The 17,536-nt window shown below is 33.8% G+C and overlaps 1 protein-coding gene across 2 annotated transcripts; it reads left to right on the top strand.

Annotated features, from left to right (window-relative positions):
* The first annotated feature begins 849 nt into the window (after positions 1-849).
* LOC123896746 (ATP-dependent zinc metalloprotease FTSH 12, chloroplastic-like) lies at positions 850-16,177 on the top strand. 2 transcript variants are annotated; one of them, XM_045947109.1, is made up of 19 exons: positions 850-1,371; positions 2,575-2,759; positions 3,785-4,005; positions 5,029-5,306; positions 6,503-6,580; positions 6,663-6,905; positions 7,387-7,527; positions 7,628-7,795; positions 8,253-8,365; positions 11,238-11,454; positions 11,802-11,873; positions 12,965-13,084; positions 13,165-13,281; positions 13,379-13,555; positions 14,274-14,393; positions 14,494-14,568; positions 14,742-14,849; positions 15,461-15,541; positions 15,679-16,177. In XM_045947109.1, exons 1-19 carry the CDS (start codon positions 994-996, stop codon positions 15,754-15,756), a joined length of 2,970 nt encoding a protein of 989 aa, XP_045803065.1. In that variant the 5' UTR covers positions 850-993; the 3' UTR covers positions 15,757-16,177. The 2 variants fall into 2 exon arrangements, with proteins under 2 accessions (XP_045803065.1, XP_045803066.1); XM_045947110.1 differs by having other exon boundaries at positions 883-1,371; positions 5,032-5,306.
* Positions 16,178-17,536: the final 1,359 nt, after the last annotated feature.

Raw genomic sequence — 17,536 nt, 5'->3', positions numbered from 1 at the left:
CATAAGAAGCACTGCTAACTTGGAGAAGAGTATAATAAAGAAAATATGTCAAATCTTTCTACAAAATCAACTTCAAGCAAACCTTTTGAAGAACTAGCACCGAAAATTATTTGGTTTATTCATCTCATATATAACTGTTTTTATGAGGGGAGACATAAATATATATGTTATGCACTCTTTTTCCCTTCACCGTGGTTTTGTCCCACTGGGTTTTTCTGGTAAGGTTTTTAACGAGGCAGTTCACATATAAAGAATGATATGTACTCTTTTTCCTTCACTAGGATTTTTTTTCTAATGGTTTTTTCTCTAGTAAGGTTTTAACGAGACATATCCTTAATGGACATTCAAGGGGGAGTGTTATGAATAATAATATGTAATGAATGTCCATTATTGTGTATGTTTTCTTGTCCCCTAAATATGTCATATAAATAGGATCCCTTTGTTACAATGTAATGCACATCTTGAATAGAACAATACAAAAGTCTATTCCCTCTTCTCTTTCTCTCTTTTATCTCTTCTTCTTTATTCTTATTTTTTTTTAAGGAATTCTTTATTCTTGTTATTCTCTAGGAATAGTTCATAACAATATTATTTATTTTATTTACTTTTCATAACAATATTATTTATTTTATTTACTTTTTTTTGTTACGTATTTATTTTATTTACTAAATACCATTATTATTATTTATAAGAAAAAAAGTATAAAAAAATGGTTATGTTAACATGTTCACCAATGACACATGTTAAGCCATTTAAAAGTAGAAATATATCATTTAATGATACATAACATTTAATATTTATCACATTTATCTTCTTAAAAAAAAAACTGTTTAACATTTAATGTTTTACATTCTCAAAAAAAAAAAACAAAAAAAACAAAAGAAATGGAACAGAGAAGGATAAACCCCTTCGTCATCATCAACTTAAACTTAAACCTCAAAATTCCAAAATGAAACTAACAAGCTGTTCCATGTAGAACTTCAAAATCCATCAATGGATCTCATTATTTCCCACACTCCAAACCCATTTCTTCTCTCCTCATCATCACTAACTCCAACTCTTCAAAATCCTAACTTTTTCACGTTAACCCCATCCTTCAGTAACCGCAGAAAGCTCAAACTTCGAGCTTCATCTACAGCAGACCCAAATGGCGCTGATGGGTCTTCTTGGTCACAGTCACTGGAACGCGCTTCGAAGCGGTTTTTGGTGAAATTCGGAGATATGGTGAAGAAAGAAATAGGTGTTGATTTGGGAGATGGTGTTGTGAAGGCAGGTGAGTTTGTGGATGGTGTGAAGAAGAATGTTGGGAGTGAGTTTCAAACTCTTTCACTGTCCGAGTTTGTTGAATGGAATCGGTTTGAACATTGGAAGGTAACTCAAATCAATTGCTTTGTAACGAGATTTTGTTGTTTAATTTCATTCATAGTGACACGACAAACAAATTGTTTTGGGTTTGGTTGTTGGATTTAGTGTTAGTTTATTCATAGGAAATAAGGTTACATTTTTCAAATTATGACGGAATTTAGAATATGATAACCCATAGATAGGCAAGTGCTACATAAGAGAGTGATTGATCAAAAAGAAGCCAAACTTTTGTGACATTGCCTGCATCTCAAGGGCACTCTATCTAATTTTCTTTGGAAAAACACGAAACATAAGGAAAATGGGTTGCATGAAAGAGAGACGATTTTTATTTTGGTGTATAGAACTAGTTCCCAGGGGAAGGGGCTCCGGTAATCCAGAGTTCGGCCGCGAGGTAAGTAAAGCCTTGCCAAGAATTGTTTCCACCAGGAATCAAACTCGGAACGATTCATCTTAGGGGTAGCTCATTAATCACTTGAGCCCAATGTCTTGGTTAAAATTAAAGAAACTATTCAGAATAAGGTTACATTTTTCAAGTTATGAGGGAATTTAGAAAATGATAGCCATATATAGGCAAGTGCTACATAAGAGAGTGATTGATCAAAAGAAGCCAAAATTTTGTGACATTGCCTGCATTTCAAGGGCACTCTATCTATTTTCCTTTGGAAAACACGAAACATAAGGAAAACGGGTTGCATGAAAGAGAAACGAATTCTGTTTTTTATTTTTTTTGGGTGTATAGAACTAGTTCCTAGGGGAAAGGGACTCCGGTAATCTAGAGTTCGGCTGAGAGGTAAGTAAAGCCTGACCAAGAATTGTTTCCACTAGGAATCTAACTCGGGTTCTCCCAAATGATTCGTCTTAGGGGGAGCTCATTAATCACCTGAGCCCAGTGTCTTGGTTAAAGAGAGAGACGAATTCTGCTCAACCATATGTATCATATAGTATTTCTCATTTCCTTTACATACCTCATTGGATATAATAGGATAGCATTGCATCGGTTTAATGAGTGGAATTGGTTTAGTAGCTATGTTGGCATTTATGTATTTTCTATCCTAAAACCATTTGTGTATTACTAATTTTTTGATACATAGAGAATTAGAGATGTTATATAAACTGTTGAACCAGCTTTATTTTTGGCTCCAGTTATTTTTGTTATTGCTATGAAATTTTTAATGTGAACTAAAACAATATTGCTTGTTCTTGTACCAGAATCTCAAGAACTGGGATCCTAGGCGAATCGGTGCTTTAGTTCTGTATATATTTGTTGTAGCATTTGCTTGTAGAGGATTTTATGTAGCAATTCAAGCAACTTTCATAAACCGCCAGAGGAAAGAGTTGACTGAAGCCTACATGGAAGCGTTGATTCCTGAGCCATCCCCAACAAACATCAGAAGGTATGTCAATCGTCATTTATTCAGATATGCTTTTTATACGTTTCACACTTGTTTCTTATATTATATATATACACTTTTTGACATATCAAACTGTTAGTCATAATTCTCTTGGAAATTAAATTGTTCATATATCAAACTTTTATTTTCTTCTAAATGTATAATATTTGTTCACTATTTTCCTAAATCCTACTTAGTAGACTTCTAATTACTAAAATAAGATAGTAGTAGAGACAGTGCTCCAAAAAGAATGTTGGTAGCCCTTCTCATTGAACTACATGCTGGCTTGTTGATTTGACCAACAGTCCAAGACACACATGTTGCTGCATGTTCCATTATCTTTTGGCCTCAACATTCGTTGAATGATGATGTATAACACATGGTTTCAAATTGAGGACTGTGTTACTTTACTTGATGCAGCCTTAATAGTAGTTGAGGAGTCATAACCAGGTTGTCTAGAGTTCAAACACTGAAAACTAACATAACCACCAATTTACTTATATAACAACATTTTCCTGTAAAAGAATAGTAGTTGAGGCATCACCTCGTGATTGCGGGGTGATCCCTATCCTCAAAAACCATCTACTACGTATTTGCAGTGAGTGCGTAAGCTTATTGAAATGATGTTGTAGCTTTTATTTCAAAAACAAAATTTCATGGCCAGAAGCTTGAAAAAATTTCAAAGCTGTTTTGACTGTAACTCGCATTGCAATTACTGACTGCAGTGGTTACAATTTCACTGACCAAAAATCCAATATGCAATCTCAACTGTAATTTGAAGCTATGACCACAACTACTCCATGAAGAAAAAAAATAAGCACTACAACTTTAATGGTTCTATCTACTTTTAAATCATTCTCTGTATATTTTTCCTTGCATATAATTCTGACATTGTCCTTAAAACCCCTAAAATCTTCTTTCCAATGTTCAACTCTTGCTGACCTATCGGAAGACTAAAAACACTTTAATGTACCGAATCATTTAATGCATTGTATCCATTTACCAAGATTTTTGTCTTTTAATTGTAGATTTAAGAAGGGTTTGTGGAGGAAGACAATGCCAAAAGGCCTGAAAATGAAAAGGTTTATTGAAAGACCTGATGGAACACTTGTTCATGATACCAATTATGTTGGAGAGGATGCATGGGAGGATGATCAGGATACTTCTGAGGAACATGTTAAACAATTTATAGAGGACGATGAACGGTTAAACAGTGAAGAGAAGAAAACCAAAGATCTGGCCATTTCAGGTTCACTTTAATCATTATCATTATCATTATCATTATCATTATCATTATCATTATCATTATTATTATTATTATTATTATTATTATTATTATTATTATTATTATTATTATTATTTGAGTTTGTTAAGACTTGAGAAGTAATATTGCATAGCTTAATTACTAATTATAATTTATTTTATAAAAATCTAAAGAATGAAAAATAAGAGAAGTTTCTTAATGGAGAAAATCATGGTTTGGCTTCACGTCTCAAAAACTAATATGTTATATTTGTAGTTTTAACAATTTATTGCAAGACAACACCATCACTGACTTACCGCAGATTCTTAAAATTGGAATAATTGTAGAAAAGGTTATTAAGCCCTATTTCATGTGAAGTTTTAGATGTATATCATGATTATGATTATAATTGTCTCAAAAGTGTTACTTTATAATGCAATCCTCCCACTCTGCCATTTCAATTTGCACTAGTTCGGTTTTCTTTATCATGTCACTAAAATATAGAACATCCCTGTACAAAGGCCTGGATAATTCTTGTGTCTCGGTACATTTTTTCTTCGCTTTATATCTTTTAATCCTCTTGGGTTATACCCTTTAAATGAATTCTTGTGTCTTAGGTCACGAGAATATTTTGAATCTTCTTCTGTAGTTGATAGAGAATTTTATTTTTTATAGTGCGTAATGTGATCATTTGATCCAAGCTGACTCCGCCATGTGAGATAGGGTTTGGATGTTGGAATTTGGAAAATAACAAAGGCCATGTCTTTTGGGTTGGTATACCGTTGAAGACTTGAAGGCATTATGTTTTAATTTAATACTAAAAAATGTGAGACTTGTGTGTCCCGTTTAAATTTCTCACTACCTAGGTTACTTACATAGCACAAGGCTGGTTATGTTCATAATAATATAAATCAAGCAATTCTATCGGGAGTTGGATTTTATTTTATATCTGTCCAATAAGAAACATATTGCCAAGTTTTGATCCTTTCAATTCTTATTCTTAATGAAGTACATTTTCATCTACCAAAGCAGGCGAAGTTCAAACTGAGGGCACATGGCGTGAGAGACTTCATAAATGGAGGGAAATCCTTGGAAAAGAGCGTCTCGTTGATCAATTAAATTCCTCAAATGCCAAATATGCAGTTGAGTTTGACATGAAAGAGGTTGAAAACAGTCTTCGCAAGGATGTGGCAGAAAAAGCAACAGCCACTCAGGGAACAAGAGGTCTGTGGATAGCTAAGAGATGGTGGCGCTATCGTCCTAAACTTCCTTACAATTACTTTCTTAACAAACTTGATAGTTCCGAGGTGGGTTTATGTATATAATTCTATTGCACTTTATGTTCTCTTTTCCCTACAAGCATGTATAAGCTATTTTGTATAATCTGGTCTTGTTAATTTCCAAAGAGCTTATATTTAATACGAGTTAGTTCAAGTCTAATGGTGGTGATGCATACGAGTATATGACATATACAAATTTTTAGGAAATTGAACTAAATCTTAGACTTTTAGGTATTCATTCTTTCAAGTTTGAGTATTTGGCAAACACGGATTGAATTCCATAATACAACTCGATAACACTTAGGTAAACTGATGAGTCAGGAAAGGATTAATTCATATTTGACTAATCATTATTTTCTTCATGCAAGAAACACTGTATCACCACAACATGCGTAGATATGATGTCTTTGAACACAAAAGGTTTTAGAAAATGGTGTATATTGTGTACACGGATCCCATCATATTAATACTAGGCACAAGAGCTAATCAATCACTAATCTTTTTTTTTTGGTACAATCAATGAATCACTAATCTTATTAACAGCTATTGACTACATAATAACTGTAGTTAACGAGTATCATAATGAGATGCACCAATGTGGGGAGGCAGTGAATGAAGAGAAGTCTTTGATAATTAAAAAAGGTCCTAGGTTTACACCCGAATCAAACCACCCAAAATAACCGAAGGATTGAAAGGATGGAAATGGGCCTAGATTAGTGATTTCAATTTTGATTGAATTGTCACCTTTCATCCTGAAGCTGACCACTTTGACACTGTCCAACCCTACAAAAAATCACCATGGTCACAGCTGCATCTTGTTGTGGACATATGGGCCAAGAAGGTGCAAATACTTATCAATGTCCAGAAAATATATGTAAGTGATGGAAAGTGCAAGAAAATTCACTGAGAATGTTTTCTGAAACTGAACTAATTCACATTAAAAGAATTACACAATGATGGATCTATTCATAGATGTCTAGTCAGTTTAGATCAGCTAAACTTGAAGTAACCATGGGTGATGTCTGAATTCTGTTACTCAGTTCAACAATATGCAACTAATTGACACTGTACTCCTATTAAAAGTCAAATTAGTAATTATAATGACTTTGACTATAAATTTGAAAGTTGAGGTACAGTCTCTCTGTTTTCCAACTAACATATGGATCCTTATATCTATTTAAATTGTTTTGCACATGAAATTTTCAACAATATTCTTTTGACAGGTAGAAGCTGTTGTCTTTACAGAAGATATAAAGAGATTATATGTGATAATGAAAGAAGGTTTCCCATTGGAATATGTTGTAAGTTACTTAAAAATTGATAATGCTGATCAGAAATATCAAATCTGTAAGGAATATGTTGTAACATGATTCTTATCTGTAGGTTGATATTCCTCTTGATCCTTATCTATTTGAGATTATTACAAGTTCTGGAGTGGAAGTAGAGCTTCTTCAGAAGAAACAGATCCATTATTTTTTGAAGGTTGCATTTGCATTTTTACCTGGATTACTAATTCTGTGGCTTATAAGGCAGTCTCTGTCTCTTCTGCACATCACTTCCAGTCGTTTTCTTTACAAGAAGTATAAGCAACTCTTTGATATGGTTGATGCAGAAAATTTCATTCTGGTAAGATTTTGATTCCTTATAAACTGTAGGGAAATAGATCACAAATCAAAATTACAGCATTTTACTTTTTCAAAAAAAATAAAATTACAGCATTTAGTTGATTTCTTTTTCTTCACAAAATGTGTTATTTGTTTGTTTATCTTGGCCATTTGGAAATTGGAATACTTTTATAAATAATATTGCTATATGGCGGTTTTATGTCCAAAAGATTTTTTTGAGAGGAAAAAGATATGCAAGTTCAACGTTAGAAAACTAATTTGGTGGATCTATATTTAAATTTAGTGTTCTTTTTTGCTGGAAAGAGACACGTATTTACGTCAATTTCCGTGTTAATATTCTTCCCCCTGAAGCTTTAAAGGCTGATGCATGAAATCCAAATTTAAATCCAGTATCTGATTCTAATTTTGTAATTTTTCCTACTCCTTTTATACTGCTATAGTATGCAAGTTTCATTACTAGTTTATGTTCTTGTGTTGGTCAGCCAGTTGGAGATGTTGGTGAAACAAAATCCATGGCAAAGGAAGTTGTGTTGGGAGGTGATGTTTGGGATCTGCTTGATGAGCTGATGATCTATATGAAAAATCCTATGCAGTTCTTTGAAAGGGATGTGAAGTTTGTTCGGGTAAAACATTTGATATTAATGTAGGCAGTCATTGTCCTCGATGCTATGTTGAGTGACGTACAATACTAGGTAAGCTGTTTGATGAACAAACAAATTGCAGGGTGTTCTACTCTCTGGACCTCCAGGAACAGGAAAAACACTTTTTGCAAGGACGCTTGCAAACCAAAGTGGATTGCCTTTTGTTTTTGCTTCTGGTGCTGAGTTCACAGATAGTGAACAGAGTGGAGCAGCTAGGATTAATGAGATGTTTTCCCTTGCTAGGAGAAATGTAAGCAACTAAGCATTAGCCACTTCTAATATCAAATGCTATTTAAAATCGCAATGATGTTTTGTGTCAATCTATATTTTGCTTACTCTTAGTTAAAGACGCACATGCTGATATTTGCAAGATCCATTTTTACCATTTGTCAGATAAATGGAAATTAGATGTTTAACATGTTGCAAATCTTTGATTGCAATTTTGAAAATATGAATAAATTATTTAGAAATGGTTTGCACTATTAGCGCTGTATGTAGCAGAGTATAGTAATGTTGGCTAATGTAAATATCCTAAAAATCATGTTGTAATTACAGATTTCCTCAATAGGAAAATGAACGCTTAACATTTTACTCTGCTTAATATGTAAGCTTAACATTTTTAGCTCTGCTCATTTTATTCAAAGAGTGCTGTTTTCGTTTATAACTTTAGCAATATAGGTTATAAATATTCTTTCTTTTTTCTGCAGGCACCTTGTTTTATATTTGTGGATGAAATAGATGCCATTGCTGGAAGACATACTCGGAAGGATCCACGTAGAAGGGCAACTTTTGAGGCTCTTATTTCACAGCTTGATGGAGAGTAAGTTATTCTTTGTTTTGAAATTTGTTTAGAATATTGTAATTATTGTATAGATTTTGTCAGTAGGAACGAAATCTCCACTATTTATTTTGTAATTATTATTGCTTTATGCCTATATAAAATGGACTCCGTTGTGAAACTGAAACTCACGGTTTGAACATCATATGCCACTTTTTTCTCTCATTCAACATGGTATCTATAATTTGGCATAGGTAATGATAAAAACCTTGCCTACCTAGTGAACTCACTGTTCTCCGATGATAGTTTTTCAGCAACGGTGATTCCTTTCCATTTTCTGCCTTGTTACAATTTTCCGGTGTGTTCTCTGTCCCTTCTGCCACTGGAAAAGTCAGGTTCAGAGGCCCGCTCAATCACGCACATTGTCAAACTTCTGCATTTTCAACTAACCATGACAGAAAGTGCAACTAAAAGTTAACAATAACAAAAACTTAGAGAAAGTATTCTATGCTCAGGCTGCATAATAGAACTAAACTAAACTGTACTTTCTTAATTGAGCTAAGATAACAACCCAGCAGACGGTAAGCATAAGATCATGCAAACACAAAGAATATCATAAAGTATACTTTAGCACTTAAAAGAAGATATGATAAAAGCGGTATACTAAAAATAATTCAGCAGTTTACAAAGTTCATTTGTTGAATTGTGGCTAAGCTTCCTTGAATAGTCTTAGAATTGGGAGCTTCCTTGAATAGTCTTAGAATTGGGAGTTGGGTCTAACTCATCCTTACAAAACCGGCTTATAGAGAAAGCACAACGTTTAGTCGTAATCATTGGCAGCCTTCAAAACATATCTTCAACACCAAACAAACACAACTATACCCCAAATTCCAAATTGAATTATATCCTTTCTACACAATTCATTTGCAAAGCAGCAAAACCAAGGAAAAGTCACATCCCACCATACCCACTTGCAATTCAAAAGACCTTTCTATGCGATTGGTTTTGACTCTGATACCAGAGTTCAAACTAATTTGCTACGAAACTTTGTTTAAAGACATGGTCTAGTCGTAAGTACTATAAAACCACTAAAAATTTATTGTAACAATTTCACAACAGTCCTCTTCTCTAAAAACGACGACGACAAGTATTCTAAATAGTGACAATACAATTCTCGAGCCAACAGTATGGGTTACGCATAACATAACCCATTAGCACAGATGATTCAAACCTATAACCAAAAGTACTTTAAAAACTGCTTTTCTTTCTTAGTCCTCACTTTGATTATCTCCCAGGTCCATATCAGTTAAACCGTCTTCCACTCCACAAAACCACATAAATCAGAAGACGCCTCGTTTTTTTCTTCTGGCTTAGCAACTTCTTCGCTTTTGTCTTCTGGCTTAGCAACTTCTTCATTTTTGGCCTTTGGCTTAGCAACTTCTTCGTTCTTGTTTCTTGATTGGGGCTTCTTAGCAGTTTTTACTTCTTGCTTCTCAGCAAGGCTCGTTGCCACATAAGGCTTTCCATCTACACTCTCTACATTTTGCTTCTTTTTAATTGTAACTTTTTTTACTTCTTGCTTCTCAGCAAGGCTGGTTGCCACATAAGGCTTTCCCTCTACGCTCTCTACTTTTTGCTTCTTAGTAACTTAACTTCCATTTGCGGCGCTTGTGAGATACAATGATTGATGAGAAAATCGACCGGTGGCAACTTTCCTTTAAATTCCAACAAATAGCACAACTGAAAGTGAAAAAAATCAAATATAGATCGAAACCGCATAACGATGAAAAATGAGGAGAAAACGAATAAGAAAATGAACCAGCAACGGGATATGGAGTCAAGAACACGGTGAACCTAAGAACACGAGACGAGTGCCTATGGGCAACCAAAAATCGGACAAGCATATTAAATCTAGCTCTGTCCTACAAAACCGGCTTGTAAGGGATGACCCAATTAGAAACCTGATAGCAGGCTTGTAAGGTGAGGATTGCCTCTACTTTATAAACATATATTCAGGTCATCTCGCAACCGATGTGGGACTTCTTAACAAATTGAAAGTGTCTTCTTACTTGTATGGTATAAGAACAAGCCTTATCTTTCCTAACAAATTTAGAAGGGAAGAAATATCAGATGAAGAATAATTAGCATTTAAAATTGAAATATGGAGGTATAGTAATGAATCCGTACCGAGGCAAACTGATATGGTTATCAAACAATCGCTCAGGATACCGTAGGTGCAAGAGTCCCAAAAGCAGAAGCATAATTTAAAGTTTGCATAGAACTAGAAGCACACCTCTTGTAATTTTTCTCCATTTACTATAGTCGATTCGATTATAGTTAAAGATATCCACTATTGAAGCTCTTTGCACTTCACTTCTGGTATAAGCATTTGTAGAAGGGGAAATGATGATCATAATCTGCATTGGTATAAGCATTTGCACCATAAATAGCATAATCTGCAAGATGAAACTATGATTGTGTTTGTAGGGAAAATGGAAATGTTCATGTGTGATTGGACTGCTTTGATAGTAGGATAAATGCCCTGTAGTTTTAAGCATTTACTTTTGTAGTTAAGTTAATATCGTTTTCCTTGTTGAACACTTAAAATAGAATGGTATTTTCTAATATCATGAGGATCTAATTCTTGTATATGTTGTTACGCCTCGTTTGGATTTCCCCCGATGGTATTACATACTTCTCATAGCTGTTGCCATTTTAAATCACTCTTAAAGGTATATATGTTGAAGAAACATCCACCGGGAAACTACTATACCACCCTGTAAATGTGACATCGTCTTAATGTCTTATACTTCCATCTGACCATTTTGTATGAAGATCTATGCTGAGAATATTTTTGTATCTTGATTATATTTTCTTGCTAATGACTTTTGTACTTGTCTGTTCATGAATTTAGGAAGGAAAAAACTGGTGTTGACCGTGTATCCCTCAGACAAGCGGTCATATTTATCTGTGCCACAAATAGACCCGATGAATTAGATGTTGAATTTGTTCGATCTGGACGAATTAATCGTCGTCTATACATTGGTTTGCCTGATGCAGAACAAAGAATCAAAATTTTTGGTGTGCATAGTTCTGGAAAGCAACTTGCAGAGGATGTGAATTTCTCGCAGGTATATGTCTTATGTATATATTTCGTTCACTGTTATCTCTCTTCCCCTCCCCTTCTCTCAATTGAACTTTCAGTTGATCTCTAATCTTCTAAAAATAAACACATCATCATTTAGAGGAATAGTTAAGTTTGTTGAATAAAAGAAAACAGAGGCGTAATATTGTGAAACCATGTGTCTCAACGACACAATAGAGTCAGTTTTTGTAGGCTCAAGGAAATAAATACAAAATAAATATAGGAGATTATTCATATTTACATGATGTGATACAATACAATATTGCCTATACAATAATCCTATACTCGATCTGGTTTTTTTGCTGACTTTTCTCCTTCTCTGCCCCTGAACAGCTTGTCTTCCGTACTGTTGGATTCTCTGGAGCAGATGTAAGAAACCTTGTCAATGAAGCAGCAATTATGTCGGTAGGTTTAGACTGCATAGACAGTTATAGCTACTAATCTTCAAATTTTGAGCCTCGGTTCTGTATACCTCTTTGCATGCACTGGCTCCCTTTTGGTGCCTTCGAATGTAACTTTTATCAGAAAACGGAAAGGAAAATAAGATTGAGCTACTTAGGGCTGTAAATTATATAAGGAGGTAAGATTATTATGTCTTGGTCAATTCGATAATATTATTAGTTTACTACAAAATACAGAAGGGAATAAAATATATTGTTTATTTGTTTCGTTTAAAGCTTAGATATGTCTAGTCTGTCAAAAATATGTCGTTTCTGCCAGTAGTCTATTTAAATTATGGCTTAATTGCATATTTGGTCCCTTGTGTTTATTTTAGGTTTCAATTTGGTCCCTTATGTTTAAAAAGTTTCAAGTTGGTCCTTTTCGTCAAATTTTTGTTTAAATCGTCGACTTGTCTAATGAATTTGCGTACGTTGACCACTTAGGCGAGTACTATGTTAAAGTTTTAGAAGAAATTAACTCAAAATATAACAAAAAGTTAGAAAAAATTATCTCAAAATTTAACGAAAAGGACCAACTTATGTTGAGATCAATAACATAAGAGACCAACTTGAAACTTTTTAAACATAAGGGACCAAATTGAAACCTAAAATAAACATAAGGGACTAAATATGCAATTAAGCCTAAATTTTATTCAATCTTAGTCTTAATAAAATAATATGAATACAAATCATATAAACTTTAGTCCATAGTGAGGGACTAAGAAGTAAGAACACATTTTTTTAAATGTTAAAATTGAGTAAAATATAAAACATATTCATGAATAAAAAACATTCATGTCCTTGGTCAATATATTTTGTGAATAATTTAAAAAACTCAGTTGGAAATCTTTATTACATGGTAGTTATGTTAGTGCCATGTCATCTGTATGATTTAGAAATCATTGTTTAACATTTTCAAAATCTTGCATTCATTTTGGCAATGGCATGTCATCATTTTGATCTGGTTAATTAATAAGTAATCTATGATCAAACATGGAATTAAATTATTGCTTCTATGTTTACTTTATTTTAATCATAAAAAGTTGTTGCTTTTAGGTGAGAAACGGGCATTCCAAAATTTTCCAGCAAGATATTGTTGATGTTCTAGATAAACAACTGCTTGAGGGTATGGGTGTCCTTATCACTGAGGATGAGCAAAAGAAGTCTGAAGAAAGAGTATGTTTATCTTTGATAGTTATTTTGATTGGATTTAATATAGTGAAACATTCTGTATTTAATTTGTTGCGGTACTATAGGTGTCTTTCGAAAAAAAGAGACTGCTTGCTGTACATGAAGCCGGTCATATTGTGCTTGCTCACTTATTTCCTCGGTTTGACTGGCATGCATTTTCGCAGCTCCTGCCCGGTGGTAAGGTACAAAATATGATATCTGCTCACAGCAATACACGATATCATGATATTTTGTTACTGTTATTATGGCTTTGTATGAACTTCTGTTCAACTTAAGCAGGAAACTTCAATATCTGTTTTCTACCCTCGAGAAGATATGGTAGACCAAGGTTATACAAATTTTGGTTACTTGAAGATGCAAATGGTAGTTGCTCATGGTGGTCGATGTGCTGAACATGTTATATTTGGTGATGATATTACTGATGGAGGAAGGGATGACCTAGAAAAGATAACAAAGGTAAATTCTATATCATTTTAAGATATTTTTGTTACCTCTAGCAAATTATTGATACTGCAGATATTGTTATTATGGGCTGACTTTAAGATATTCTGTTAGGTTAAAGAATAAAGGGACGTGAAATTAGTTAAGGTTAATCGAAAGAATTAGTTAGTTAGTTAGTTACTAAGAGTGATTGATTAGATAGATAAATAGGCAGTGTAAGGTTAGGGGGGTCATTCTGGACATTTGATATTTTGAGTTAATGGAGACAATTTGTGAAGGAAAATTGATTGGCAGAATTCCATGATCCATTTTATTTTAGTATATCAATAATAAAAATTCTATTCTTTTGTTAATCCTAATTTTTAGAGATCGGTTTACATCATCACATCCTTGAAACTTTAGGCTTGTTTGGTTTCAGAAAAGGTTTTATATTTTTCATTTCCTGATTTCACTTTTAGATACAAAATTTCACCTTATTTTGCACTTTCTTTTTTGTTTTCTAAGATTTGTACAAAAAACAGTGAAGATAAAATGATTTTTTCGTTATTTCCTAGGCAATATTTGAAAATAAGAAACAAAGTGAAAACCAACAGACAGTTTTGTTATACTTGTACTCTAATATATTTTTTCTTATAAAATAACCCATTACATATGTCTCAACTCTCAAGTTAATATATTTTTTGTTATAAGTTGGATTTAATCAGTCACTTGTTTGTCTTAAATTTGATTTCAGATTGCCAGGGAGATGGTAATCAGCCCTCAAAATAGAAGGTTGGGGTTAATAGCTTTAACAAACAGGGTTGGCTTAACTGATCGACCAGACTCTTCAGATGGCGATTTAATAAGATATAGAGTAAATCCTCATTTTAAACTACATTTCGTTCTGTGGTTACCACTCTTTGTCTGTGAACCGAAAGTAATGTTTGATTTTTTATTTTACATTCTTTGATTAGTGGGATGATCCTCAAGTAATTCCTACAAAGATGTCGGTAGAGTTATCCGAGCTCTTCACACGGGAGTTGACAAGGGTAATATTGATTTATTTTCTTTCTGTCTTTCTTGCATCCTGAGTTTCATGTTATACAGATGTTGAGACAAATGTTATCATGCACATAAAGGGAACACTTTGCAATCGCTATACTTCAGTTATTTTCTTAAGTACATATACAATGATTTAAAGTTGTTTGCTACACGGTGACAGTTCATTGAAGAAACCGAAGAACTTGCTATGAATGCTTTGAGGGATAATAAGCACATCCTGGACTTGGTTGCAAGGGAACTATTGGAGAAGTCACGAATAACTGGATTGGTAAGCTATTCTCCTCTAACTGCTGCTGTCAGTTCTCCTTTCCTTTCCTTTAACTGGAGGAGGAGGTGACTAAAAATTAATTTTGCTTTCCGTATGTCAAAGACTAAACAACCGAAAGGGTTTTGTATGAGGAATTGTTATATAAGATGTTCAATGGGAGCTTACAGTTTTATCTCTTGAGCACCTCTCAGGCAAGAGCCCTTTTGGGCTTATTAAAGTCTGAAGTATGCATATTCTTTGTTAGAATTTAGAATAAAGGGGAGTTTGTTAGGATTGGAGTAAAGAAGTTAATTAGAAGTTAGTAAGTTGATAAGTTCGTTAGGTGGTTTTTAAATAGCCCAGAAGGGTAGAGGGGAAAAATAGTTTTTGAAATGAATAATTAAGTTAAGTGACTAGTGAATATTCTGGTGCGAAAGGAGAGTGCTCCTTTGGCGTAGCCTTGTGCGCAAGGAATTCTTTCTTGCTCAAACAATGGATCCTAACAATCCTACTTTACCTTATTTTTCGGAATTTTTTTCCCCTTCAGTTAGAGTTTAATGGTTTTGGTTTTGGCCTTGTTATATCACTTTTTCCTTTCCTCTCTTTTATGATGAAAAGCTATGTTTCTACAGGAGGTTGAAGAAAAATTGAAAACAATGTCTCCGGTAATGTTTGAGGACTTTGTAAAGCCATTCCAAATAAACATCGAAGAGGTACCTTCTCCCCTAGTGCATAAATTTGTTAAGACCATTATTTAAAGTGAGAATATCCACCCTTCTGCACTGTTATATTTTGGTGTAACTGCATTGCATTACAAACATCGCGGGTACTTACAATTTCATCAATGCAGGATGGACCATTGCTGCATAATGATCGTGTACGGTATCGGGAACCTGACTTATACCCTGCTCCTCTCCACAGAGGTTAATACATTTAGATCTTTGCATTACAACCTCACTTTTGATGCTAGCTTCTCCATTAGAAAGTCAACACTTATTACACATTCATCGGAAAATTAGGGAGAACATAGTGGATGGGGCTGTTATTCAACTAGCTCATTTTCCTCTTCAATGGCCAATGAAAATCTCTATGCTGATTAGCGTTGGAGACAGATCTTTCACATATCCTAGGCCATTTTCTTCCTAAATTAAATTAATTGGGGGGTGCATACTTGCCTTGTCATGTATGTCACCATGTTGTAATTCTGTTTTAAATTATGGTAGTGTATAAATTCTGTATAAATTTTATTTAAAGTTAAAAAAATATAAGCTTTAATTTTGCAGTTGTATGTATTCAATTTGAAGCTAACAATGTTTTAAAAAATAAATAAATTTGAAGCTAACAAGATATACATGAACATTTGCATACATTTGTTTTAACAGAATAGAAAAACCAGGTAAAAAGAAATGGCTAAAGAATTTTACTATAGCCGAACCCGTGTTTAATATGCTTTCGAATTCACTCGGTGTCAAGTGATACATAGAGAATCATTTGTAATTGTTGTGCTTGTGTGTAGCACACCAAGTGTATGAGAACAACACTCACTCTGTGGAAGAAAAACCAACAGTGAAAATCATCAAGGTCACACAATGGTCTATTGCGTGTTCCTTAGAAAAATGTGTTTCCATTCTCTACACCCAAAACTTCAATGCACCAAAGACATATCATAATTACTTAACAAGTGAGTATCATGGTCTTATGTGCAATGGAAACGCACCAAAGTACTTATGACTTGAGCTTTTCAGGTGTGAAGTATACAACTCTGCATAACTAAAGCAGCATTCTGAATATATTAGAGGTTAAGGAATGAATGAATTAATGTTATCTTAATCATTCAACCTCTTGATATAAAAAAGACAACGTTCTTAATTCTTTTAGGAATTGTAAAATCCCATAACATATGATCTATGAGCTTCATAGCTAGTAAATCCTCTCTGTTGAGAGTTACTTAGATCATTTTGTACATCAACTAAGTTTGTCGTCTTGAATACACCTCATAGAGTTAGAAAATCCTAGAGCACGACTTTATATCACATTGATACAAACTCATAGATTTTCAACCAGTGCAGTAGTGGCAACAAATTGTAATTAAACAAGGAAGTCCTCCTTGGGAGGCAATGAAGTCCTCATGTGAGGCAGAAAGTCCTTCTTAGTTAGATGGCAAGAAATCTTGGTGTGGTCCACTGGCTGGAAGACTACTGATTAGGAATGCAAGAAATCTAGGTTATAGTGTTGTCTTAGTAATTGTACCGATTTGCTACTGCATTGTAGAAATCGGTCAAAAATTACACCAATCAATAATGGCATTGAGGTCACCTGTATTTCTGAAACAAATGTAAGAAAATTCTGAGATGAAAAGAGTAGAGAGAGAACAAAGAGAATTCGAGATACATAATTCCGGAGTGAGTTGAAGTTTGAGCGGAGGCCTCTATTTATATAGGCGCTACGAAACTGAATCAGAGAGAAAAAGAACATGGATAGGGCCAGCAGAAGAATCTGATTCGTAACAGACTTATCGTATCGTGGGGAGAAATGAAAACATGCGCGTTAACAGATACGATCAAAGGATATCCGTTCAGAAAAAATGGAACTGAAATTCGGATTGGATCAAATCAAACGCAAACAAATTTATTTTGCTAAGTCAACACACATTTAAAACGTTTTTTTTATTTACTAAAAATAAACTATATTCATTCATTCATTCAAAT

Source organism: Trifolium pratense, linkage group LG7, assembly GCF_020283565.1.
Source record: "Trifolium pratense cultivar HEN17-A07 linkage group LG7, ARS_RC_1.1, whole genome shotgun sequence".
Lineage (NCBI taxonomy): Eukaryota > Viridiplantae > Streptophyta > Magnoliopsida > Fabales > Fabaceae > Trifolium > Trifolium pratense.
This window is presented reverse-complemented; position numbering and strand designations above follow the sequence as displayed.

Bases quoted from the DNA above. Each gene is read 5' to 3' on its own strand.
- LOC123896746 (XM_045947109.1), top strand. From the start codon at position 994: ATGGATCTCATTATTTCCCACACTCCAAACCCATTTCTTCTCTCCTCA. The intron at 4,006-5,028 runs GTTCACTTTAAT...CATCTACCAAAG, and splicing joins CAAAGATCTGGCCATTTCAG to CAGGCGAAGTTCAAACTGAG. The intron at 11,455-11,801 runs GTATATGTCTTA...GCCCCTGAACAG, and splicing joins AGGATGTGAATTTCTCGCAG to CTTGTCTTCCGTACTGTTGG.